A 26,500-nucleotide genomic window follows, 5' to 3' on the forward strand; every position below is an offset into this window, starting at 1 on the left:
ATTATGCTTTCCTTATCACCATCCAATTCTTTCTGTCAGGACAAGCCCACTCAAATTGTCTGAGAGCCTCCCAGGGCCTGGATAAGTAGTATAGTCCATAACATGCTCTTTGAAGCTCATCTATTTTATTAAGTGAATTAGCATGCTTGACAGACTCTGTAGTTCTTCTCCCAAATCCTGACCCCTTGACAGACTATCAAACCTCAAATAATGTAACGTTGCTCCTTTTATCCTGACAAATATCCAATATTTGGGGCCTTGCTGAGTTGTTTCCATTAGAAGCAGAAATCGATGATAGTCAAATATTTCTTTTGGTACAATCCAGTTTATTTGCAAAAAATGTATGCAAACTCTAGGTTCTCTGTTCACAGTATGAACCAACAGCAGCCACATCTGCCTTTCCAGCAAGTACTGTGCCCAAAAGAAGTTCTATCTCTCGACTTTCTCCCAGGACCATGCTCACCACTGCTTCTCTCAGTTACCGGTAACTTTTTGAGTCTCTCTCACACACAGACACACATCAGACAATCCTTTAGCCCCTGCATTTGCAATCAGTCCCAGAGAATCCCGAGACCATGTGGCTTAACTTCTGACTTTAACCTTGCCATGTAGCCAGTTGCCTTGGGTGGTGGTTTTCTATTGTTTCTACAAAAAGAAAAGGAGCACATGTGGCACCTTAGAGACTAACAAAGTTATTGTTAGTCTCTAAGATGCCACAAGTACTCCTTTTCTTTTTGCGGATACAGACTAACATGACTGCTACTCTGAAACCTGTCACTATTGTTTCTAGTTATCATTATATAAAGTGGTTTTTAATTGCTCCTTCCACTTAGCCTGAATGAAGGATGGTTCACTACCCATCAGCTTTAATGAGGTCTGTGATTGTCTATAAATAAAAGACCTTCTTGATGGCAGCACAACACAGCATAATAGAAACAATACTATGGCCCAAATCATCTTCTAACATGTTTCTGGTCCAGATTATAAATCTCCAGAAATATTTAGAGCACTAGCCATGACCAGTATTGGTTCTGATTACAAATACACCAAAAAATAACCTTTTATCTAAAACTTCCCTCACAGCTAAAAACAGGACCAAATGGGGCCTGTTTGCAAACTATCCCTTGTTTTGGTATTTACAAATTGAAAACTTGAATTATGTTTTGCAGAACCAAGGCCCCCATCCCCTCCCAGATTTGTCTCTAGTAGAGATAGGACGAACCTAGACCCTTTTATCCAAACCTCCCAAATGTTGGTGGATTGGAAAAAATAGAACATGGATTCAAACCAATTCTGGCCAGTGATTTTTTTTTTTTTGCAAAACCAAAACTAAAACCTGTCCTCCTTAGCACTACTTTAGTTCTTATAGAACTTCAGAGAGAACCTCAGCTCTGGGTAATGTTTCAACAATTCCACATGTAAGCAGTGTCAGGATGAGCTGCACCCTGACATCCGGTGGTGAGGTGTGGCAAGTTGTGGAAAAGAACTTCGGGGGCCGATCTCATTTGCATAGGCACACCCACCCCACCTAGAATGAGGCCATAGCTGCCCAAATGGTCACTTTGGCTGCTGTGGGATCCCCAGTGTCTCTGTTATTGGGGCAGGAAGAATAAATTGTAATTACCCTGATTATGGGAACTGTGCTTGGAACTGTACTTGGCCTTTTGTTATGATGGAGGGACTCACCATCAACTAAGTAGCACTCGATAGGCAAGGGTCATGGGTTCCAAAACTGTGTGAATTGAGAGAGGCTGGGGACAAGTATTAATACTTGGTGGTATGGGCCCCTTGGTGAGGGCCTTACATGCTAATTGCGCTTCCTCCTCTCTCCACTGTGGAATATCAGAGCTAATTTTGATTCCATTAGGAGTCTAGTTGCAGGCTGCTGAGCTCACTTTGGGCTAATGGTGCACCAGCACTGAGGCTCCCTTACTACAAGCTGAATTCACCTAAGAGCTGAAATCACTGAGTGTTGTGTTAATTAGTGGGGGAGCCTGAAGATATATTGTGGAGCAGTTTGCGGGATGGCTGGAGTGCCTTGTGAACAGGCTGGTGGAGCAGTTCGTGGGTTGGCGGGAGCTGCTTGTGGGCCGCTGAGCCAAGTGAAACAGTTCATGGGGCAGCTGGTGGAGTGGAGCGGAGCGGAGCGAAGGCCTATGGAGCTGTGGGGCGGTCAGCTTCAGATCATGTAAGGTGCTCCTTACCTCTCTCTTTCTCCCCCCCCATCTCCACCCAGGTTGGGAGGTAAAGCTCTGCAGATAAACTTTCGAATTCTGGGGCTGCCCTGACCAGGGACAGAGACTTTTGGGTCATTGGACTTTTGGGACTTTGGGTGATTTGGGGTTGCTGGACTCAAGAACCAAAGGGAAAGGGCATGCCCCAATTTGCTTGGGGTGGATTTTTTGCTCATGGGTTGTGTTATGAATCCTGTTGGTGGTGTTTCCCCAACATAATGCCACATTGTTTCTCTCTGTTATTAAAAAGCTTTTTGCTACACTCAGACTATGTGCTTGCGAGAGGGGAAGTATTGCCTCTTGGAGGCGCCCAGCGGGGGTGGTATATATTTGTCCCAGGTCACTGGGTGGGGGCTCGAGCTGGTTTGCATTGTGTTATTGGAATGGAACCCCTAGATACTGAACCCGGCCCTTGTTGCTGCCAACTCTGACGGGCAGAAGGGTTACACACAATTTTAAAAAAGCATACCACTGTACTAGTTTTACAAATGTGCTCATGTGCAATAGACAGAGAAATCTGCTTAGAATCTAATGTGCTTCAACATGAAGACCAAGAACAGCAAGATATTGGCCCTTCTAACATGTCTATTGTTTTTCCCTATGATATATACATTAAAATAGTATAATCTAATAAGAACAAAAACCTAAAGCAAACACAAATGTGAAACTCAAGTTATCAATATATTTGTAAAGGTGTCAAGAGCATATTCAAATGGTTTATGTAAATAGTGTGAATAGCATAGAAAGGGGAAGTTTTTTAATGTAATAGTCTCTCCAGAAACATCTGCCATTCATAACCAATGCTTGATCATAATGTTGACTGTTTCACAATCCTGTGGCTGGAAGCTGCAGCTAGACAAATTCAGATTGGAAATAAGGTGTAAATTTTAACAGTGAGACTAATTAACCATTGGACCAACTTACAAAGGGTCATGGTGGATTTTCCATCACTGTCCATTTGTCAATCAAGATTGGACATTTTTCTAAAAGATGTGTCTAGGAATTATTTTGGAGAAGTTCTCTGGCCTGTGTTATAAAGGAGGTCAGACTAGATGATCACAATGCTCCCTTCTGGCTTTGGAATCTATGAAAACTTCCAGTAGGACTTCAAACTTTTCTGTTTTCTGGGATAGTCACATAACTGCGTTACAAGCTGAATGAAAAAAATAAATCTCAAAATTATGCCGAGTATCTTTGGCTTACTATAGGCATGTGGTCATTTTGTTATCATTTCCTAGCAGGAATCACTAAATACAACCCCAGTCCACAAAATTTAGAGTGCACAGTATAATGCCCTGATCAGTCAGCTGTTGTATTGAGTTCATTCTGTGCCCTGCCTAGAAAGCTACCCAAAAAAAAAAAAAAAAAAGGGAAAAAAAAGAGCTTTTAAGGGGAGGAATCCTAATACATAAACCATGGTGCATTCTTAGTTGTATCTCTACTTTAAAAGTCTTTATTGATTAACCACAGTCATTGTCATCAAGATCCTTTGTGTTTCAGACTGAAAAGAAATGTATCAGTGACAAGTGGAACATCCCATTTTCTAAGAGCACAAAAGACTTCTCTTTTACAAAATTCTAATCAGCAAATAATCCCACTCATAGAATTCATCAAATGCCATCTGAATGTGTTATGGAAATTCTCAGACGTCTCCAGAGTGGAGCACTGCCCATCTCACACTTACTGCTCTGTATACTGCCAGTGACCTTCTGTTCCGATTGCTCCCTTCACCCTGTCCAACTGCTATGCTCATCTCTTCTTTCATGCTGCACTTTAAACTTGGAACAGCGATGTACGCCAAGTCCCTTTCCCCACTCTGTCATGTGAGACATCCTTAAAGATGCTTAGGATGGGACTTTACTATATAAATCCTAATTAAAAAAAAAAAAGCTCTCTGAAATTCCAAAGCAGCAGTGTCCCACCCTCACATATCTGACCAAGAACCAGTTGATATAATTTATTTCGACTTTCAAAAGACAATTGCCAATACACCTTACAAGATGCTGCAAAAGAAGTAAAGTAGCCATCAGGTGAGAAGCAAAGTATTGTCATGGATGATACCGGCTAAAAGACAAGAAACAAAGAGTAGGAATAAAGAGTCAGTTTTCATCATGTCAAAAAGTTAACAGCAGGATGCCTCAAGGTTCTATACTCGGTCCAGTGTTGTTTAATATATTTATTAATGACATGGAAAAGGAGGTGAACAGTGAGATAGCAAAGCTTGCAGATGACACTTCCTTAGGCTGGTCAAGTCCACAAAAGATATGAGGAACTTCAGCAGGCCTGACAAACTAGGTGATGGGGCAACATGATGGCAGATGAAGTTCAAAGTTGATGAATGCAAAGTAATGCACATTGGAGAGAAACATTTGAATTATTAATACACTTTAGCTTTAGGGTTATAAATTATCTGTATCAACTAAGGAAAGTGACCTGGGCATCACTATGTACAGCTCAATGAAGACCATGGCTCTATGTTCAGCTATGGGCAAAAAGCAATAAGGCTACTTAAGAAATGGAATGGAGAATTGTGGCAAGATCGACTAGGTCTGAGGCCCCCTGCTGGAGGCTCACGGCTGTGTATCACCTTGTCCCAGAATAGAGCAGCGAGAAGTCCTCCAGGCAGCCTAGCCTGGCTGCAGAAGAGCGGCCAATCAGAGGGGCTGCTGGAGTGACCAATAAGGGGCCAGAAGGGCCAGATAAAAGGCAAGCAGCAGCAGAGCAGAGCCTTCGGTTGCTGTGTGGAGCTTGACGAGGGAGGACTCAGTGCCTGGTGGGCTACACAAGCAGCCGGCCATGGACAGCTCACTGCAGAGAGCTCACCCAGCAGAACTGAGCCCAGGGAAGGCTGCCAAGACCAAGTGGCTGGATAGAACAGCAGCAGGACTATGAAAAGGTCAGTGAGAGCAGACTGAGCCCAGGGGACTGAGTCCAGGACCTGGCCAGACCAGGCGAGGGTACAGAGATGGGCGCTGCTGGTCTGGTTGCAGACTTAGCCCAGGAAGGGCTGCTGAAAAGGACACCAGCTGACTCAAGGGTACTGAGGTGGGCCCCAGCTAGGCGGTTGAAGAAGGCGGTCCCTCAGAGAAGAAGCCTTAGAACAACGGCCCCATACCAGGGTTATGATGAGAACTTGGGACTGTATACCCCAGAAGGGGGACAGCATGTGTGGCTCAGCTGAGGACTGAGCTGCTGAAGACCAGCTGAGAGAACCAGTGGCCGGGGGTGCGCTTGCGAGAGGCAGGAGCCACCCTGATGTATCACTAGAAAAGAAAAGCAGGCTCACACGTAACCGAGAGAAAGGGGGCCATCCATGAGAGGTGGGTGTTGTCTGCCCCTCCCCCGTGAAAAGAACTGTGTTTGCAGGCACTATTGGCCAGAGAAAAGGGGGCACACACGAGAAATGGGTGCTGACCCCATTACAAGAATAATACTGAAAATATTATACCACCATCATATAAACCAATGATGTACCCTCATATTGAATACCATATGCAGTACTGGTCACCTCATCTCAAAAAGGATAATGCAGAAGAAGAGAAGGGGAATGAGAATAATTAGATTGAAAGGATTAGGATTGTTTATCTTAAAAAAAAGAAATAACAGGAGACATGGTAAAAGTATATAACATAATTAATGGTCTAGAGAAACTAAATCAGGCGCTTCTATCCTCCTTGTCTTATCACACAAGAACAAGGGGACATGCAATGGAACTGAAAGGGAAAATTCAAAACTGGCAGAAGAAAATACCTTTTCATGCAATACAAAATTTGACTGTGGAACTCATTGACTGCAAGATGTCATGGAGGCCAAGAATTTAGAAAGATTCAAAAAGGGATTGAATGTTTGTATGGATAACAAGAATAGTCAGAGTTATAAAAGTTAATGTTAACAAAACATTTAGAAGGCATTTACAACTTTATGCTTCGGGGTTTAAATCTCTAACTATTAGAGATTAGGATGAGAACTTCTTAAGGGCAGATTATCTCACATCTGCCGACTGCAAGGTTCTTAAACCTTTCTCTGAAGTATCTGGTGCTGGCCATGGAGACAGGATACTGGAGTAGATGGACCATAGGTCAGATCCAGTACAGCAATTCTTATGATCCTATATAATCAAGCAATGATATCATAAACATGATACTATAATACTGAATTAAAGGCATACCTGTGTTTAAAGTGACTGAATATTGGCATATGTGCCACCTAGCATTCTTTAATTCCAGATGATGGGAAGTGTGGACTTATTTAATTAACAATGCTATATTTTTGGAACTGACTGTGGTACAGTCTGGTTAGGTTAAATTCTTCTGGTTCAGCAGCACCACTTATTTATTGTGGTTGATGTCTCATGAACAATGTATAAGCTTTTATGTGTCATGCTGTGTAGTCATAAAAAGGTATTGTAGAGCTTTAGACATTAAAGATGAACATTTTGAGTAATATTTCACAGCTAAGAAGGAATAGCTAGTTTTGTTACCACAGACAGTTTCTACCAGAGAAAGTATTTATCTGTGACTTTAGTTAAGTTTCTTTCTTCTAGTCTTAAAATATTTTTAGTGACATAAGCAAAGTTTATGTATTACAAGTTGGAATTCCTATTTCTCCCCCTCTGCTTCTCTAAGAAGCTATTGCTGTTTGGGTAAACTTTACAGAGCTGCTGAAATGAGGACTGGTACATACATATTATATGCTTCTCCTGTTCAAATTAAAATGATCTGTGGATCATACTCCCACCCTTAATTTAATGAGTGTAGGTGGGGATGCAAGGAGAGGTAAATTTAGAAGCATCAGGTCACTTCTTACCATGGACAAACCTAAGGGAAGGGGGCAGAGAGGCAGGAACATTCCATGAGGATAACTTCAGAGATTTTCCTGGAAAGCATCCTCTAAGGGGGCAGAATTTGAGGGCTCGCTGACTTGGCAGCAGGTGAAGCTTCTCAATCTGGGATCCAGAAGGAAAGGAGCCATGAGATCCACAGAGATAGGACCCATCCAGAAGGACAGCTGTGCCTCCATGTGACTTTGTTAGGAACCCTGCTGCAGTTTGCTGGATCCTTCGATTGTGGAAATCAAGCTGATCTGTATGAAATCCTGAAGCGCCATTTGCACCTTCTCCTGTCCCAAACCCTTGAGGAGTCCCTTCTGTACAGAGCCCCATTGGAAGGGCTTCCACTACATGCCAGGGAGAAGGCATTCTGTGCAGACAGAGGGAAATCTGCCTGGGGTTGTGCCCCTTCATATATATTTATGGAGGGGAGACTCCACCTACCTTTGCAAACATTTAGGGCTCAGTGCTGCTTTCTGACTGGCAGCATAATACCACAAAGCTTGGAAAGCAGCAGGAAGCTACATAACTTGTGTGTATACAAAATAAATAACTTATCAAGATATGGCCAATCACCACTCTTCTTGTGTGTCATACCCTTTGGACTAACCTCTGTATGTTTGTCCGACATTAATTTGTCTCCAGAGCCTGGACAGGGCCACCTTTTCTGTTTGGAAAGTAGCTCATGCATTTTCAGCATGAGTCATATGAAGTGTATGCATCCCCTGCAGTGCAATTGGTGATTTTTAAATATAGTATGACAGGTGATACCTAATGAATGACCGACGACAGGATCAAGCACGTATAGACTCTGATCTTGCAGTGAGCTCCATGTGGATTCATCCCTGTGCTTTTGCAGGTACAGGCATCTACAACATGGAGCTCTTTGCAAATTTTTGGGACCGGGTTCTCCCCCACTGATATGTCTGGATACAGAATAATGCCTTGATACTGATATGTTTGGTGTTGCACCCTGTGATGGGGTGTACCAGGCCCAGAGGCCCTTTCTGGAGGTCTCCGGATACTACCACACACCGTCCCAGAAAGAAGCAGTAAAGAATTCCTACAGGCTGCCTAGAGTGACTGCAAGGAGTAGTCAATCGGGGCCCAGGTAGGCCGTATAAAAAGAGCTGCAACGCTCAAGACAAGCACTTGCTGCCTGGAGCTGGAGGAGAGTGGATGGCATTCTTAGATGGCTGAGGGAACTACAGGACTGCAGACAGAACAGTTGCTGGCAGGGACCAGGGGATCAAGGAGGAGCTCTTGGCTGGCTGTTGGACTGAGTACAAGACTTCAACCCTACAGTAAGAATGAAGCATATGTGAAGGTGCTGGGGCTGTGGAGAAGTTTCCCAGGGAATTGAAGCAGCATAGTGAAGAGTTAAAGAGGACACAGTGGCACATAGCTGCTATTCAGAGGGTCCTGGGCTGAGACCAGGAGTAGTGGGTGGGTCTGGGTTCCCTCCCCCGCATTAGCCACGGGGAAGTGGCCTGAATATTGAAATGTGATACACACTCAGAAGGGGAACTGCACTGCTTAGTGGCTCAGCTGGCGAGCTGGGGCCAGAAGGATCCAGAGAGGGCAAAGCCATTGCCTCCATGGAGGAAGCCTTGGGGTATGGCTCAATACCCAGGCCAGGTAAAGACTGTCATACTATTAAAGGACTGAGCCTGAGGAGGGCTGCAGGACATTATGGAGGGCCCTGAAATAGACCCAGTTGGACTGTATGCTGCAGAAGGGATTTGTTTTGTTTGCACACCAACAATGCGTGACTCGGTCAGAGGGCTGAGTCTCAAAAGAACTGCCTGAAAAACCACTGACAGGGGTTACCACAGACAGAGTGGAGCAGATGCACACCTGCCCTGGGATGCTCGCGAGAGGTGGGTGCCACCCTGTAACACACCCCATGCACTGATACACCATCAAGAAATAAAGAGGCAAATATCGTGGCTATATTTGTTCTGGAAGGAAAATACAGATGGTACCGAACTTAACAACTTGCCTGTGATCACAACCCCACACACACTACACACAAAATAACAGGCTTAAAACTTGTCTAATCATCTAGCACATAAATTTGAATTTAAGTTGTGATCTTCATTTTAAGGAGTGGAACAACTTTCCAGGTCCAGGAGAGCAGTAAAATAAAAACAATTTCAAAGTTAAATTGAGGCCAGTCAGCCTTGACAATAACCTTTTATTAGGCCTTAAATAATAAATACTTAGTACATAGAGAGGTTTATGTCATTAAAGAACTCTGCAAACACTTACAACACTTCTGGGAGGTTGGTAAACATTACTAGCTTCACTGATTTTCCCAAAGCCACAGAGGAATCCAGTGCCAGACAGGGCTAGATCCCAGCATGACCTTCCAGCTCCTGGTCCCTCACTCTGGCTCTTATTTACTGGATACAGCAGTCATCTAAGACCTAGACCCCTTTCTTCTGCTGATATGCCCATAGGAGGAGGGCAAGGAAGAAGGAAACAAAAACAGTTCCCTCCTAATTCTTCCATTTTGGGGTGGCATTTGCCTTCCCTTTTTGCTCCTGGAAGAGCAGGGGTTCAATCTCTCACCCTCTGTGGATCCTCTGAGAGCCACACTCAGAAAGCCAGGGCCCCCTGTATGGTAGCCTGGTGTCTCTTTGCTGTCTCCCAGTCCTCTGTGGCTTTCTTCTCTGGAGAGTGTCCTCTGGAAGCACCTTAAGAGTGAAAAGGGATTCCACAGTGCAGGGAGAGGTAGCAGAAACATTAAACAGTGTTAGGTTTTATTAACTTTTCTGAGTACTCCCACAGGGTTTGGGCAATGTTGTTCTCATAGCCTTAAATATAGCAACACAAATGGTTCTGCAATAATAAGTCAATTAGTGATGAAAAATTACATGGTTTTGAATGAGAGAAAGTGCTTCTGAATCACTCCGCTGACATGTTCCTTGGTCGCTATGGTGAAAATGTATTTGTTTAAACCAGTTAAAGAAATACTAGGGATTCAGTATTCCCTCGGTATAATCAAAGGGTTAAAACAATAATATTAATGTAACTTTGGGGATGATTGTTTTTCTTGTTTCTGGTTATAAAAGTACTAGAATATAACATTAATTTTCATTTATCTTGCTGAAATCCTTTTAGCTGTAACACTTCAATCAACAACTCTTATCAAGGATTTCCTATTGTGCACCTTGGAAATAATCCATAGGCAAACAAAATAGAGTCCATTTTCATTATTCAGCCACTGGAAAATGTATTTACATTATCAGAAATATCAGATCTCCACTTGCTACCACAGCAAAGTCTTCCAATAGTAACGTACATATAATCCTGGCTTAATGTTGCATTTATGTTCTGCACATCCATATGTCAAATCAATTATTTTACTCTGGTAAAGAACAGCAAATAGGGATTAATTCCTCTTTACAGAGGGAGGTAAACAATTATTTTCAGTTCGAATGTCTTAAATTACAAAACAATGAGTTTTTTTTAATCTGAGAGGTTATACAAAACCGGCTCTGATCTGTAAGAGTCACCATAGCATCCCCTCACAACATTCCCCCTTTCTGACTCTCCTCCTCACCTTCAACCATGTGTTGGACTCTTTTCTGACTCATGAGGATTGGATCTCACTTCTTCTGGAGCCCATAAATATAATTTCTGAGTGTTTTGGAATCACTAGAAATCTCTGCAGGGTGTTTGTAACCTTTTATGTTATTTAAAGTGAATTTAGTAATGTGGTATTATGCCACTGTAGGTTTGGCTCTGGTGGCTAGTTTCAAGCTTAAGAGAGTGAAAGTCACCTCTGCTACTTGCTTCAGATTTAGAGTCTCTAGGAACACATAAAGACCAAGGCTAGTGGCCATACATACATTCACAAGTACAAGGTCTGGTCTGTTTTACAAGTTTTATTAAAGGTTTTTAAGGTTATGATTACCCATGCATATAGAAATTATATAAAGACCTAGCACAAGTTACAAATATAGTCATACTCGCATGCTTAACAATATTTCTAAGGTCTGATGGATGCCTTGCCAATTGATCATCAGTAGAGGGATAGTTCCTATTGGAGTTTTCCTGTAGGGAACTCATTTTACCCAGTCTGGGAGCCCTCTTTTATCTTGTGATTCTGACTACACCTACACTCTGCACAAATGTGTGAAGGTGTCCACCCTCTTTTTCCTTATTTGTATTTGTTCCCCCAAAAATAATGGTGTACCCCATTTTTCATAGGTTGGTTATTCTCATTAGCATTTATGCATAATGTATACCCTGCAGTTAGGGCCCGTGTTAGAACAATGCGACTACCAGGTATCTTGTAGTCAAAATTACTCTTGTGGTTAATTTTTAAGCCATTTGCACATCTTTTCCTGTAACCTTGTAGCACAGGGTCATTCTTTGGTCACTTATTTATGTCAAGCATTTCTTAGGCCTAAGTCCTAGTATGGTTAAGCTGACATTTTACATGCCTCTGCCTGTAGGCCTTGCATTTCAGCCCTACTTACTTAGATACCTAATGCATTCTTATCCCTTTTGACTACTGATCAATTTTATACTTCTATAATCCTACAATTTAAATCTATTTAGCATACAATGAGTATACATTATGTAACCCTTTTGCCCATCAGAGCTGGCAGCAACAAGGGCCGGGTTCAGTATCTAGGGGTTCCGTTTCAATAACACAATGCAAAACCGGCTCGAGCCCCCACCCAGTGACCTTTATGACAATTACATACCACCCCCCTGGGCACCTCTAAGAGGCAATACTTCCCCTCTCGCAAGCACAGAGTCTGAGTGAAGCAAAAGCCTTTTAATAAAGGAGGGAAACAATGTGGCATTATGTTGGGGAAACACCACAAACAGGATTCATAACACCAACCATGAGCAAAAGACCCATTCCCAAGTAAGTTTGGCAGTGTCCTTTTCCCCTCAAGATCTTAAGTCCAGCAACCCAGTAGTCACCCTACACACATACACAGTTTCTGTCCTTGGTCAGTGCAGCCCCCGCAGAGTTCAGAAGTTCATCTGCAGAGTTTACCTCCCAGCCTGGGTGGAAGTGGAGGGAGGTATGGGGGACATCTTACATGCTCCTGTCCGCTCCTCTCTGCCAGCTGCCCGGCTAGCCACTCTGCTCTGCTCTCCACGCTAGCCGTCCTGCTGTCCGCTCACCAACTTGTCTTCAAACCCCCCCTCACACTTAACACAGCTCTCAGTGATCTCAGCTCTTAGTAACTTCAGCTCTTTAGTGATTTCAGCTAGCAGTGATTTTTAGCTGGTAGTAGGGGAGCCTTAGTGCTTGTGCACCACTACCCCAAATTAGGTCTAATACTTAGACCTAGGTATCAGTGATTTCAGCTCTGCAGCATGTAATGAGACTCCTAATAGAGCCAAAATTAGCTCTGCTATGACACAGCAGAGAGAGGAGAGGTCAAAATAGTGTTTCAGGCCCTCAGAAGAGTCCCAAACTATCAAGTACACATACCTGTCCCCAGTCTCTCTCAATTCACTGGGTTTGGAACCCATGTTAGTTGCCTAGTGAGTGTTACTTAGTTGAGGGCGAGTCCCTCTTTCATAAAATGCCAAGTATAGTTCTACTGTCCTTGATTCACATAACGACGATAACAATGCTTTATTACTTCTGCCCCAGTGACAAAGAGACTGGGGATCCCACAGCAGCCAAAGTGACCATTTGGGCAAGCAGTCCATCATTCTAGGCAGGGTGGGTGTGCCCATGCAAACGAGATCAGCCCTTGAAGTCCTTTTCCACAGCTCTCCACCAGATGTCAGGGTAGAGCTCATTCTGACTCTGCTTACAATTACATGACATGTTAGTTAATCATAACATTACACAATAAATGAATGATAAAATGAAGTAATTGGCTACAGTAGTCCATCTTCCCAAAAGCTGAATGTGTTGTTCAGGTATCAGAGAACTTGTCTGAATCCTGATTCATTGCACAATAGTACATTATGCTACCCCTATACCATTAGGCTAGTCCCAACCACCTTATTGTGCTGGAAGTTTGTGAGATCTAGAGTTCTTTAATTTTTCTTTGATGTTGAGAGTCAGATCTTCCTGATATGAAGTCCTGATATGGTGCAATAGAGGCAGTGTGAAAGGACTGGTAAAAAGAAGGCAACTGATGTGGGTTAAGGTTTGTGGGAATTCCAGAAGTGAGACTTTAGGAAGGATTTGAATGAGAAGAGATTGTAGGCTTTGGGGCACTGGGAGTGAGAAGTCATTCTGTAGGATCAGCAGGGTGGGAGGCACAGAGCTGGGAATGGAAGGACACGAATGGGATGTTAAGGTTGGTAGCTGCAGGAACCGAAACACAATAAAATGTATTGCTGGAAAAATGGAGGGCCAAAAATCAAAACAAGAGAGATTGGAAAATTATTTTGCTCTTCTGCAGATGGCCAGTCTTTCTCCTGGATAGGTTGCCCTGCAACTCAGTCAGAATCCATGATCTTCTGGGAAGACAGAAAGGCTCAAGATAACTTTTGCTTGATGAGGTACATAAGACTTTAAGAGTCAACCAGCAGAGGGCAAAGCAGAAAACTTGACTCTTCAATCAACTGACTAGAGGGATTTAAAAATAAATCCAACAACTTTAAAAAAAAACAAACCCAACCTTACCTCCTGCAGTGAAGCTCACAGTTACAAACTTCCTCAGTACAAAACTGCACCTTCATTTACCCATTTCCTTTTTTAAAAGCATACACTGTTACTGATCATAATAGAAAAAAAAGGCAAAATAGGTTTTTGATACTAAAGAAATAATAAGTACTTAAGCCAATAGCCAAGAAAATTGTTGGAGAAGAGTGCATTACTGATTACGGTACAAAACAGGGACAAGCCATTGTTTCCATGCAAGTCCATTGGTGGGAAATATACATACTCACACAACATGTAGCATCATTGGCTTAATCACTGAGAATGCTATGTTTAGCTGTCGACAATCCCTCAGTGTTGAGCTGTAGTATTCTCAGGGCTAGTTCAAAGGCTTAAATGTTCGGGGGGTAGGCAGAATTACATCAGGAATGTTGGCTGGCAAGTGACCAAGATTCAGTCCTAGAAAGGACTTCAAATGCTGTCTGCTGGTTGGATCATCAGTTTCCCTGGTATGAACCGGGTACTCATGGGTTCACGAAAAAATGCTGAACATCTTTCTCATCACTTGAAATATGAATCCCAGCCAAACTACCTCGGCATAATCCTTGATAGATTTCTTACATATCTTAACCACCTGAGGAAAAGGCACCTAACGTGAAGACTCAGAACATATCTTCTAAGCAAAATGACCAGGACTTCATGGGGAGCAAACACTCAAATTCTCTAATCATCTGAGTTAGCTCTCTGTTACTCTGCAGCTGTACTCTGGTCTGGCTCCATCTGTCTTACAACAAGTTGGTTGACACACAGATACATTCAACCATGCACATCGTAACTGGGATGATTTCGTCCATCCCAGCACTATGACTCCCCGAGGTAAGCCACTCATCCACACATCTGTTGTGAGGATGCTACAGCCTCAATGGGTGAGAAGATCAGGGCAAACCCAAACCTGCCACCATACAGTCCTCTTTGACTACCCAAAAGCACACCTGTCTTCAAAGCACCCATTGCAGGCCTACTTGCCGTGCCCAGATTTCTCTGTAACATTGATGTGGCATGAAGAATAGTCTGGAGCTGATGTCAGAAACCACTCTCCTATAACTGACCTGACTGTGCATGTACCCAGCTTTGATTTGCCATGCTGCTCATGGGTCCTTCTGAACAGATTTTGAATGGACCAGGGTCAATGTGCAGCCAGTCTTCACCCCTAAGCACAGGTGCTGGAACTAGGGGTGGTTGGGGTGCTGCTGCACTCCCTGGCTTGAAGTGGTTTCCATCATATACAGGGTTTGCAGTTTGGTTCAATGGCCCTCAGCACCCCCACTATACAAATTGTTCCAGCACCCCTGCACCTGAGGAACAATGAGAGGATCTCACATACAGCTGTGGCCAAAGACAGACAACGTCACATAGCACTGACAGCTGCCCTCTGACCAGATTTGAGGGTGGTCTGAGGGCTCTGCACTTTGCTGATGAGGGTGCCGCAAACTGGCTTGGCAAGCTCTGCATTTGATAAGAAGAACTGGCATAATCCAACAAAATAGCACTGCTCCATCTCTGCCAAACATGAGGCCTGATGTAAAAGAAAAATTAGCAGGATTGCTGTACAGCTTTTCAGTCCTGACATTAACTGAATCAGAGCTTAAAATAAAAAACAACTTTCAACCTCAGAATTTCTTACACTGCAATTAAGTTCCCTTGCCTTTAAGGTGTGCATTACACCAAAAGTGGGACTGGCATGATTATTTTGACTGTTCTGTGTCTATAATGCTGTTCTTGTTACAGGTATCCAAACCTCTGTCACCTTGACACTGGATTACAATTATGTGCTCAACATGAGGCTATCCCTAAACACCATTAGGAAGTTTCATTAATGCAGAATGTAGCAGCCTGCGTTCTTAGCAGTGTTTATATATGAAACACATTACACCTGTACTCTGTGATTGGGACTAACTTCCATTACATTTCCAAGTTCAATTTTATGGGGTTTTTTTGTTTGTTTGTTTTTGTTTTTTTAATCTGTAGTTCAGTATCCACTAGACTCTCTCCTGGAGATACCAAGACAGCTAGGGAGACCCTCTGCTGAGGGCCTATGCACAAGGCACATTCAATGAATTTGTTTTACCCACGTGCAAATGACTACACAAGGTGGAAGATCATGTGGAATCAGTCCCACTCCACCTACTTTGAAATGCAGGGGGAATTTAGGGAGACAGATTGTAATTATACAAATTGGAATTCATCTGGGATTTTGTGAAAAATGGTATGGTCTGTTGATAAACCACAAATGATGAGGATACTGATTATACAATGCATCCTAAAGTCCCCACCTCTACCAGCACAGTAGCTCAAAACAAGAACACTGATTTAGGGAAGAGTACCACCTCCTGAACTGTAAACCTCACTTAGTGTTACCCACACTTACAGGGTAGAGGACTCTATCCTGGGAAGCAGAGACTCTGAAGAAGACTTGGGGGAAGTGACGAATAATCAGCTGAACATGAGCTCCCAATGTGATGCTCTGAACAAAAGAGCTAATGCAATCCTGGGATGCATAAACAGTGGAATCTCGAGTAGGAATAGAAAAGTTATTTTACCTCTAAACTTGGCACTGGTGCAACCAGAGTTTAAATACTTCATCTAGTTCTGGTGCCTGCAATTCAAGAATGATGTTGAAATTGGAGAGGGTTCAGAGAAGAGCCACAAGAATGATTAATGGATTAGAAACATGCCTTACAATGATAGACACAAGGAGCTCAATCTATTTAACAAACAGAAGGTTAAAGGCTGGAAGTTGAAGCTAGCTAAATTCAAACAGTAAACAAGGTATAACTTTTTAACAGTGAGGGTAATTAACCACTGGAACAATTTACAAGGGTTGTGGTCGATTCTTGATCACTGACCAGTTTTAAATCAAGATTGGATGTTTTTCTGAAAGATCTGTTCTAGGAATTATTTTGGGGAAGCTCTATGGCCTGTGTTACACCAGATGTCAGAATACATGATCACAGTGGTCCTTTCTGGCCTTGAAATCTATGAAGCTATAAATAAATCAAACCAATATAAAAGCTTTTCAGAAAAATCAGATTTACCAAGTAAATATTGCTTCAATACTATCCCTGCTCCTCAACGCAGACATTACTATTACTTCTCCTGATCTACACATTTCCAGCTTCTAATATAGGTCATTAACATAATGCCATCTTAATTTCACAGAGATGCTGGTGTCCGTGTGATCGCTGAAGAGATACAACTGAGAGTGGCATGAAAAATTGCTGTACAATATATGGAGAATTGGATGGATGTTTTACATTTATGGCCCTGAGCCATCAAAACGTTGAATCTAGCCACATGCTTAATATATTGCAAGACCAGAAGAAACCATTGTGAATGTTTAGTCTGACCTCTTGTACACAACAGACCACAGAACTTCTCCAGAATAATTCCTGGAGCATATATCTTTAGAGGTTTTTTTATCTTGATTGAAAAATTGTCAGTGATTGAGAATCCGCCACGATCCTTGTAAGTTGTTCCAAAGGTTAATTACCCTCACTGTTAAAAAGTCATGCTTATTTCCAGCCATTGGATTGTGTTATACCTTTCTCTGCTAGATTGAAGAGCCCCATTATTAACATGTAGTTAGTAATAGACTGGAATCAAGTCATCCCTTAACTGTCTCTTTGTTAAGTTAAATAGACTGAGCTCTCTGAGTCCTTAACCTCCAACTGCCAAATGCTGGGACCGGACAACAGAGTATGGATCGCTCAAAATTGCCCTGTTCTGTTCATTGCCTCTGAAGCATCTGGCACTGGCAACTGTCAGAAGACAGGATACTCACTAGATGGAGAATTAGTTTGACCCCATATGGCCATTCTTATTTTCTTAGTCTATCCTTTAATCATTCTCATGGCTATTCAATGAACTGTCTCCAATTTATCAACATCATTCTTGAATTGCAGGCACCAGAACGGGACACCGTATTCCAGCTCTGGTTGCACCAGAGCCAAATATAGAGATAAAATAACTTTTTTAATCCTACTCGAGATTCCCCTGATCACGTGTTGCCTGACTACATTAGTTCTTTTGGTCAGAGCATCAAGTGGGAGCTCATGTTCAGATGATTATCCATCACGGCCCCCAAATCTTCTTCAGTCACTGCTTCTCAGGATAGAGTCCTCGATCCTATAAGTACGGCCTACAATATTGTTCCTAGATATATACATTTTCATTTAGTTGTACTAAAATACATATTGTTTGCTTGTGTTCAGTGTACCATGTGATCCTGATTATTCTGAATAAGTGACCTTCTCCTCCCAAATTTTTGTGTCATCTGCAAACTTTATCAGTGATCATTTTATGTTTTCTTGTAGGTCATTATTAAAAATGTTACTTAGCACAGGGCCAAGAACTGATCCCTGCAGAATCCCAATGGAAACACACCTTCTCAATGACTATTCCCCATTCACAGTTACATTTTGAGATCTATCAGTTAGCCAGTTTTTAATCCATTTAATGTATGCCATGTTGCTTTTATATCATTCTAATTTTTTAATCAGAATGTCATGTGGAACCAAGTCAAACACATTACAGAAGTCTAAGTACATTACAGCAACACTATTACCTTTACTAACCAAACTTGTAATCTCATCAAAAAAAGATATCTTGGTAGTTTGACAGGATTGAGTTCCATAAACCCATGTTGATTTGTTTTAATTACATTAATCCCCTTTAATTCTTTATTAATCTATTCCCATATCAGCTGCTCTATTATCATGTCTAGGATTGATATCAGAAAGACATCATTACCTGGGTTATCCCATTTACTTCCCCAGTGCTCCATGACTTATTGAAAATTAACCTTATCAATCAAGTGAGCTCCTCAGCCAGCTCTTTTAAAACTCTTGGGATGCAAATTATCTAGACCTGCTGATTTTAAAATATCTAACTTTAGTAGCTTCTGTTTAACATTCTCTAGCGATACTGGTGGAACGGCAAGAGTGTTATCATATGATGAGACTACATCATCTGTTTTTCCCCAAATAGAGAATATAAATGACTATTTCTGCCTTTTCTGCATTATTATTGATGATTCTACCATTTCCATTTGCTAATGGACCAATACCATTGTCAGAATTCTGTTTGTTCCTAATACATTTTAAAAACTTTTTTAAATTGTCCTTACCTCGGCTGGCCATAAATTTCTCCTTTTGTCCCGTTGTTTCCCTTATCATTTTCTACAATGCCTAACTTCTGGTTTACATTCCTTACTATCAACTTTCCCTTTTTTCCATTTGTTGTATAGCTACCTTCATTTCCCTGTAAACTCGGTCATGTTTGTTTTGGTTTTTTAACTAGCATGGCCATCTTCCTCAATTGTGGCTCTTTGGGCATCTAGTAAGATGTTTTTAAGTGATTCCCAAATTATCTTTCATATTTTTTCTAATTAAATTATTTCTCCCAGCTGATTTGGCTCGTACTTGTTTTCAGCTTTGTGAAATCGGCCCTATTAAAGTGCTGTGTGTGTATGTGTGTGTGTGCCGGGGGTGAGGTGGGGTGGGGGGATTACATTACATTACTGGTCTAAACTTTATTCTGTTTGCACATTATAAATGTAATGAAGTCATGATCATTTGTACCTAAGCTACCATTAACTTTCACGTCTGTGATCAGTTCCTCTTTATCTGCTAGGACAACATCTAATTTAAAACTGATGTGTTGTAAATATAAGTTTAGGCTACAAAGAGGAAACCTTAACTGGATTCCAAGTTGAATACAATATATATATATATATATATTTGAATGAAGAATGCAAATGTTCAATGTAGTGTCAATTCCGGTTGGTTTGCGCCCATCAGTTATTACACACTATATCCAGTTAACTATTCTTTTCATCTACTGCCATTTAAGGTTATTTATAATTCCCTGATTCATGGGCTGAACTAAAGATGTGATTTGTTCTTGGCAGGAAAACTGAGGGAGAAAGGCGGTTATGCTGTGCATCAGTGTTATTTCTTTTCAGTCCATGCAGTACTTCCCATCAATCTTTAGTGGACAGTCTGTGAAAAATTGAATTTGCTGTCACTGAACGATGAGGTATATATGTGAATGACATGTTCAGATTAATTCCTCTGAAGCAGCAGGGTCTTGCACTCTTTCAGATTGCTTTTGGCTTGCTTTTATGTTTAATACGGTGTTTGTACTTACAGTACTGGCAGCACAGAGGTTTATTTATATGTTCTTCCCTGGGTGCTAAGTATTCTGTAAACCCTGGTGCCATTCATGCCGATCTGGAGAACATCCCCATCAAATTATGATTTAAGGGACTGATTTGCAAAGGGGTCTCAACCCATGCATTATCGCAACCCATCCTTTTATGCACACACAAACATCTGTACTAACCCACTGTACAAATAAAATTTACCGAGGTTTTGCATATCACCTGCACTTATAAATATTAATGCTTGAAAAGTGTGTCTGCTCAACTTTGCGTACACATAAATGGCCACTTTCTGAAAACTAGACACTATTTTCCTGCCATCTCTTCTTCCTTTCTTCCTCCTCCCTTTTGCTCTCTTCTTCATTGCTGAGAACTGGGCCTGTTCAACACAATATATTCCCAGCAGAAGTTATGGGGAATGGAAGTTGAAAGAGTGTGTAGAATAAAATACATTGACAATAAAAAATGGGCCACATTATCTAGTCATTTAATCGAACAGTAAAGTTTATACTAAAGTTCTGGAACACATTTACACTCAGTAAGGATGTCCTAATTATCCACTGGTCACTACAACACTTGACTGTAATAAAGTCACCCCTTCTTATTTAGCGATTAAACATCAGAGTAATTATTATGACACATTCCTTATATATTCCAGAGTTTAAATGATCTTATGGGGGGGGCGGGAGGAAAAGGCAGGTATAAGAACATAGAGAGCGGCATACATATACCCTTATTATGCATTACTGAACTGGACATTGCATTAATGGGCTCTCCAGCAGAAATTGTTTATTGTAAAATATATTTAAAGATATAATGATTTAATAAAGCATCTTTCTTTTTCACAAGATGAGATTTTCATTTGCAACCTCATGGTTGTTTACTCACGTTAAACTTTTAATTTCATGTTTACCTGGTCAATGGAACAGCAGATGACTGCAGCTGTGGTTATAACCAATACTGCTCTCTGTTGTTATGGCAACTAGTGTTCAAACAGCCCTGGTTTTCTACAACTCCTTTCAGTTTCTCCTATTGTAAAGCAACACACAAGGGAAGGGCAACTTTCAGAAACTTCCATAAAAAAATTGGCCAGTGCTTTGAACCCCTTTATTTTATTTCAAGTATGCTGATTCTTGAGCAGGAATCCTCAGCCTAAGTGCCAAGGTGATATCTATCAGCCTTTCCTGGCGCTGTGAGTGATCACACATTTGTAGAACAACTACATCATTCTCAGTTGGTATTTTACTTAAGTAAATGCAACAGAACAAAAATATGTTTTCATAAACACACACAAATGCATCTAAATAGAGACAATTATGCCAAATATCAGCCTGATATTGTTGATTAGCTGATCTTAATTTATTAATTTTTTTGTGTCACTGTTGAGTTTTCCCTCCTATTATTCTGGTGGAATTTCCCTACAAGTTCATGAAGGGCCCCATCCTGATCCTGCTTAATGGACATTTTGCCAATGATTTCAGAAGAAGGATTTGGCCCATGGTATATACTTTTTTCTGCTAATAAGTCTGCCCACTGAGAGTAGGCACCTTTGCTAACATCATGAATATGTTTTCCTCTACAGCAGAGGTTCTCAAACTGTAGTCCGTGGACCACAGGTGGTCCGTGAGCTCCATTCAGGTGGTCCGCAGATAGTTCCTTCTAAGGTGCGCACCTGGGTGGCCGCACACAAGAGAATGAAGGGCCACCCACCTAATCAGTGGAGCCACACCAGCGTGGCTTCACTAATTGGGTGGCTGGACCCTGGAGAAGATGCACATGTAAGGTGAGGTGGTGGTCTTGGGGGAAATAGGTGGGAGGGGGCAGTAGGGTGAGAAGAGAGGGTGGGGGCAATTTGGGATGTGCAGGGCTGCAGCAGCTAGAGAAAGAGGCAACTTTCCCCAGCTCCAGGGCTGCAGCTGCTAGGGAGAGATGGCCCTCCTTCCCAGACCCAGCTCCAGGGCTGCTGCAGGGGGGCAGAGAGGGCACATCCATTGCATTAGAAAGGTAAGACTACTGATATTAATATGAGTTGTGTGCTTTTATTTGTAGAACAAAAAAACCGTTAATTAAGGGGGGTTTTATATAGCGCATTTATCCAAAGCGCTTTACAATAGTTAGCTAATGGTACAAACAACATTTGGAAAGATCATTGTGTGATCCGCTGAGACCCTCAGCAATTTTCAAGTGGTCCATGGAAAAAAAAAGTTTGAGAACCACTGCTCTACAGTATGTTAGGCTGATTTGCATAAAATATACTGTGGATAATGTTCTTTGATAGGTTACAACTGTAAAGTATACAAAAACTAATACAGAAAGGTTTATTTGTTTTTTCCCAAGTCAAACAACAAAATTACTCAAGTAATTAAAAAGAAGTCTTACTTGATGTGCTCTTAAGTTAAGTTTTTTGATCAATTAAAGATGAATTATTATTTATAATGCAGCAGCACCCTCGGACAAAATTTGGGCCCATTGGTGATAGATGCTGTAAAAATACATAGTAAGAGCCGGTATCTGCTCTGAGGAGCTGTCAATCAAAAGGGACAGATCATGACTATATGACCTTTTGAGCAAGAGGCAGCATTTTGTTTTATTAGTCAAAGTCATTTTCCGGAATAAGCAAAATCTGAGTTTAACACGGCTGCTGATTTGGGAGAGAGTGGGAATAGAATGACTTAAAAGGAGCTACTTCTGAGCAATAATACTGAGTTTGGTTTCAGCTGTAATTGAGTTAATGGAACTCTTAAGGGTTTTTGATAGAGGTTTGTGTTTTGCAGTTAATAGACTGTTTACATTCCCACTAGATGTTTATCATAGTTTTTGCAGCAAGTTATACATAAATATGAACTGAGACATTACAGTTTTGGTGGTTATTCAAAAATTATTTACCCGGTGGTTTTCTTGTGGGGGATTAGCCTATTGGTGACTGAGTCTGATCCTGTAAACCCTTACTCATGCTAGTAGTTCTACTGAAGTCAATGAGGCAACTCAAGAGAGGAGAACCAAGTGTAATGAGTTGCATGATGAAGCCCTATGTACTTCTATGGGAAAACAGTACTATTATTATGCCCAACTGTAGACTGAGCATTGGTGGAGGTTTGAGAAACCAAGATTCTGTGACAAGTTCTTAGCTTACAATTAAATGGAGGCTCTTATCAGTATTCTGCTAGAAACTCTCATTTCCCACTCCTGGAAACCACACACCCTAAGTTTAGACAACTTTGTCTTTTAAAAGGTTTCTTTCAATTTCACCACCTGCAATGCTTCATAATGTTACTTGTATTTTTATCTCTCTCTCCCTCTTCAATATGTGAGGCTGTTTGGTGCTATCAAAAGCTCAGCTTTGGACTTTCATGAATGGCTACCGAGTATATTTTACTTCTGTTATGATCCTGGTCAGAGGACAGAGGATCTGTTCTTTTACAGTTTTCAGTATTTCACTTACAGGTTTTTAACAATGAATATTGTTCTGTATTTACTCTTGGGAAAAATACAAAATTTCAACATCTCTGTTAGTTTATTTAAACATTCATGCTAAAAAGAAAAAAAACTAGAACAGGAAGAAAGAAAAGATGAAATATGGAGGGGGACAGAAGATTAAAAAAGACATACAGTAATGAATTGTAATTTTATTTAATAAAAAGTTATGCCAAAATGTTATGAAATATCATAGGTTTGGCTACACACACATTTATCTATAGTGCAAGTACATAAACAGAGCTAAATATACTGGCAGAGAGAAAGAAAGATGTACTAGCATTCTGAAAATATTTTTGACAGGTATTATTAATACCAAGGATGGGGTTGATTATTTATTGTGGTACATGGGAGTATTACCAGGAATGACAGGATACCAGGAAAGGGAAAATCAAGGTTTGAATATTAGGAAAAATTCCTGACAGTGAGATATAGCTAAGGAATAGTCTCCCAATAGAATTAAGTTAACTATTATTATTATTGCGGTATTTATACTGTGATAATACCTAAAATGTATTAGGAGCAGCAACCAGCAACCCTATCTCATAGTGGCACATCACCCCAAGAACTTACCATCAAGTAGTGGTAGTTCCATCATCTGGAGCATTTAAAACTTGAGTGGACAAAACACTAGACTATATATATTAGAGAGAGAAGGTGTATGAAGTTATAGCTGACCTGAAGAAGAGCTCCAGGAGCTAGAAAGCCTGTTTCTCCCACCAACAGAAGTTGATCCAATAGGAGGTATTACCTCACCTATCTTGTCTCTCTAACATCCTGGGACCAACAGAGCTCCAACAATACAAAAAAATGTATTCTATGAACAATCCCAAACTGACAGAAAAACAACTTGTGTTTTTTCTCTCTCCTCTCTATGATTCCATAGGCAGATTGAAATGCCCTCAGAATCTAATTTATCTAACACTTGCATATTGAATCTCTCCTCCCCTTTCTCCCTCACTCTGTCTTTCCCCACTGTAAATTCTTAGGTCCACTGCTGGTTAACAATGTGACAAACCTTAAACATAAAAAGTGAAATTGTAGGCCAACTGCCTTACTTCACACAGTTGGGTCAACTTGATTTTCTGCAATGTCATGGTCCATGGAATTTTATTTTCATGGGGGTTTTAAGGAAGGGAGGGTTGGCTGATTTGTGCCACTTTTAAAATATACTCCTTAATACCTTGTTTTGCATGGTCATTTATTCTGCACCAAGAGACCATACAGTCACATTCTCTTCCAGTGAGATTATCACAAAACTAATGCCATTTATATGTTCTCCCTCAAAAAATTAAGCATCAAAGTGTGGTAGGTAGAGAATAAGCCTTTTCTAATAAAAGCATAGGAATGTTCCTCCTTTTCCATGTCCACTGGAAACTACAAGAAATTATGAGACCAGTGAAGGGTTTTTTTGATACACGATGCAGTGCTGCTGCAGCAAACACGAAGTTTTTAAAGTGCAGACTTAGATGCCTGCATAGGCGTAAAAAAGCATCTTTTCCCAAGGGGAAAAAAAAAACTAGACTCTATAGAATACCGCTTTGGTGCTAGTTGCAAACCCGTGTCCACGCATTTGATTAAACTCTTAACAGAACAATAAAGAGATTCAGACAGTTCGTCCGTCCAGCCTGGGGATGCTGGATTCAAATGTGGTGTTTCACATAAGTGAGGACATTTTCTATGTGCCCGATATTAGGGTTCAGCGGGAATTTCCAATACCTGGGGCTCGGTGAATTGGGGAGCACCGTGGTGTACTCATGAGAGACAGAAACGGCCCACACTTCACAGATCGCTAGGAGTAAGCCTTAACCGGCGATCTCCCCGACCCCTCGCATTTGTCTCAGCGCGGCGTACAGACGCTGTTCGCCGGCCAGGTTCCCGGCGCATCAGTCGGAGCCGCTTGTCCTGCCGGTCCGCCCGGGGTCTGCGGCTCGCGAACACGGAGCTGTCCCCGCCCCTAGGCTCCGGAGGGACGACAGCTGGGCAGCCCACCCGCCCCAGCTCAGAGCCGGCGGGGGACCCCAGCTCGCCCCGGGGACCGAGCCGGAGGGAGGGGAGCGGGACAGGAGGTGAGGGGCTTTGGCGGCAGCCCCGGGGACCCCCCCGCCCAACCCAGCACTCACCCGGGTGCGGCGCGCCCTGCTCCCGCAGTCCGGCCTCGGCGCGGGCGCTCTCGTGGCCGCAGGCCGGCGGCGGAGGCTCGGTGTCGGTGTTCGTCAGCCAGGTGGACTCGGTCTCGCGGGTCCAGCTCTCGTAGTAGCGCGGCTCGATGGCATCGGCTCGGCTCCCCCCGCAGCCCATCCTGCCGGCCCCGGGACCGGCCGGCTGCAGCCCAGCGCCAGCCGCTCAGTGCCAGTGCGCCGGGCGCGGCCAGCACCGCATCCCGCCTCCGCCCGCCAGCCCGCCCGGGGGCCGAGACCCGCCGGAGCAGCGCGCCGGTCCTCGCCGCTGTGCCCTCTGCCAGGCAGCCGCCCCTCCCTTCCTCGCCTCCCCCTCCCGCTGCTCGGCCTTGGGGTCTCCCGCCTCCCCGCCGTCTGCACCGCCTCGCTCCCCGGGAGTTCCTGGCTCTGCGCAGCCCTGGCCCACGCGGCACAGCCTGCGGCGACGCCTCTGGAAGAGGCTCCTCAGCGAGCTGTCTGACCTCCGCAACTCCTCAGCCTCCAGCCCATGAAGAGGCGGGGATGGGAGAAAGCGGCCGCCCAGAGATGCTGGTTCCTTACATTAACGGGTGATCCATTGTTAATATTTGGGATGGGCAAACCTGGCAGGCACTAGCCATAACAAACCTTGGGCGCCCCATTTCATGAATCCACCCTTCCTTTTCCTAGCATGCGAGGGCAACAGCGACTGGCGCTGGATTGCTGCATTAACTCTGTTGCTGCTGTTAAAAGGGCAACACGTGTAATTCAGCCCTTTAATGCCAGCTCCTTCGTGCGCTGGATTGTGCACTTCAACCCGTTTCTCTCAGAGCAACAGACAACGAGTCACTCCATTCATGAGTAAGGGTCATTAAGACTTTCACTGATAGCAACCAGCAATCATATCTGCCATAGTGAATAGTGACAGAGGAGGGAACCGCTGAAATGAATAGGGTTCTGACTCGTTATTGTTATTTCATGTTTATATTACCACAACTCTCAGAGGCC

The 26,500-nt window shown here is 42.6% G+C and overlaps 1 protein-coding gene across 1 annotated transcript in view; it reads right to left on the bottom strand.

Annotated features, from left to right (window-relative positions):
• BAALC (BAALC binder of MAP3K1 and KLF4) overlaps positions 1 to 25,713 on the bottom strand; it is a 40,540-nt gene extending 14,827 nt beyond the window's left edge. Inside the window, exon 1 of the mRNA XM_073330402.1 lies at positions 25,478 to 25,713. Within this exon, the coding sequence (XP_073186503.1) occupies positions 25,478 to 25,655 (178 nt within the window). The 5' untranslated portion in view covers positions 25,656 to 25,713. The remainder of the gene's footprint in view (positions 1 to 25,477) is intronic.
• Positions 25,714 to 26,500: the final 787 nt, after the last annotated feature.

Source organism: Lepidochelys kempii, chromosome 2 (genome assembly GCF_965140265.1).
Source record: "Lepidochelys kempii isolate rLepKem1 chromosome 2, rLepKem1.hap2, whole genome shotgun sequence".
NCBI classification, from domain to species: domain Eukaryota; kingdom Metazoa; phylum Chordata; order Testudines; family Cheloniidae; genus Lepidochelys; species Lepidochelys kempii.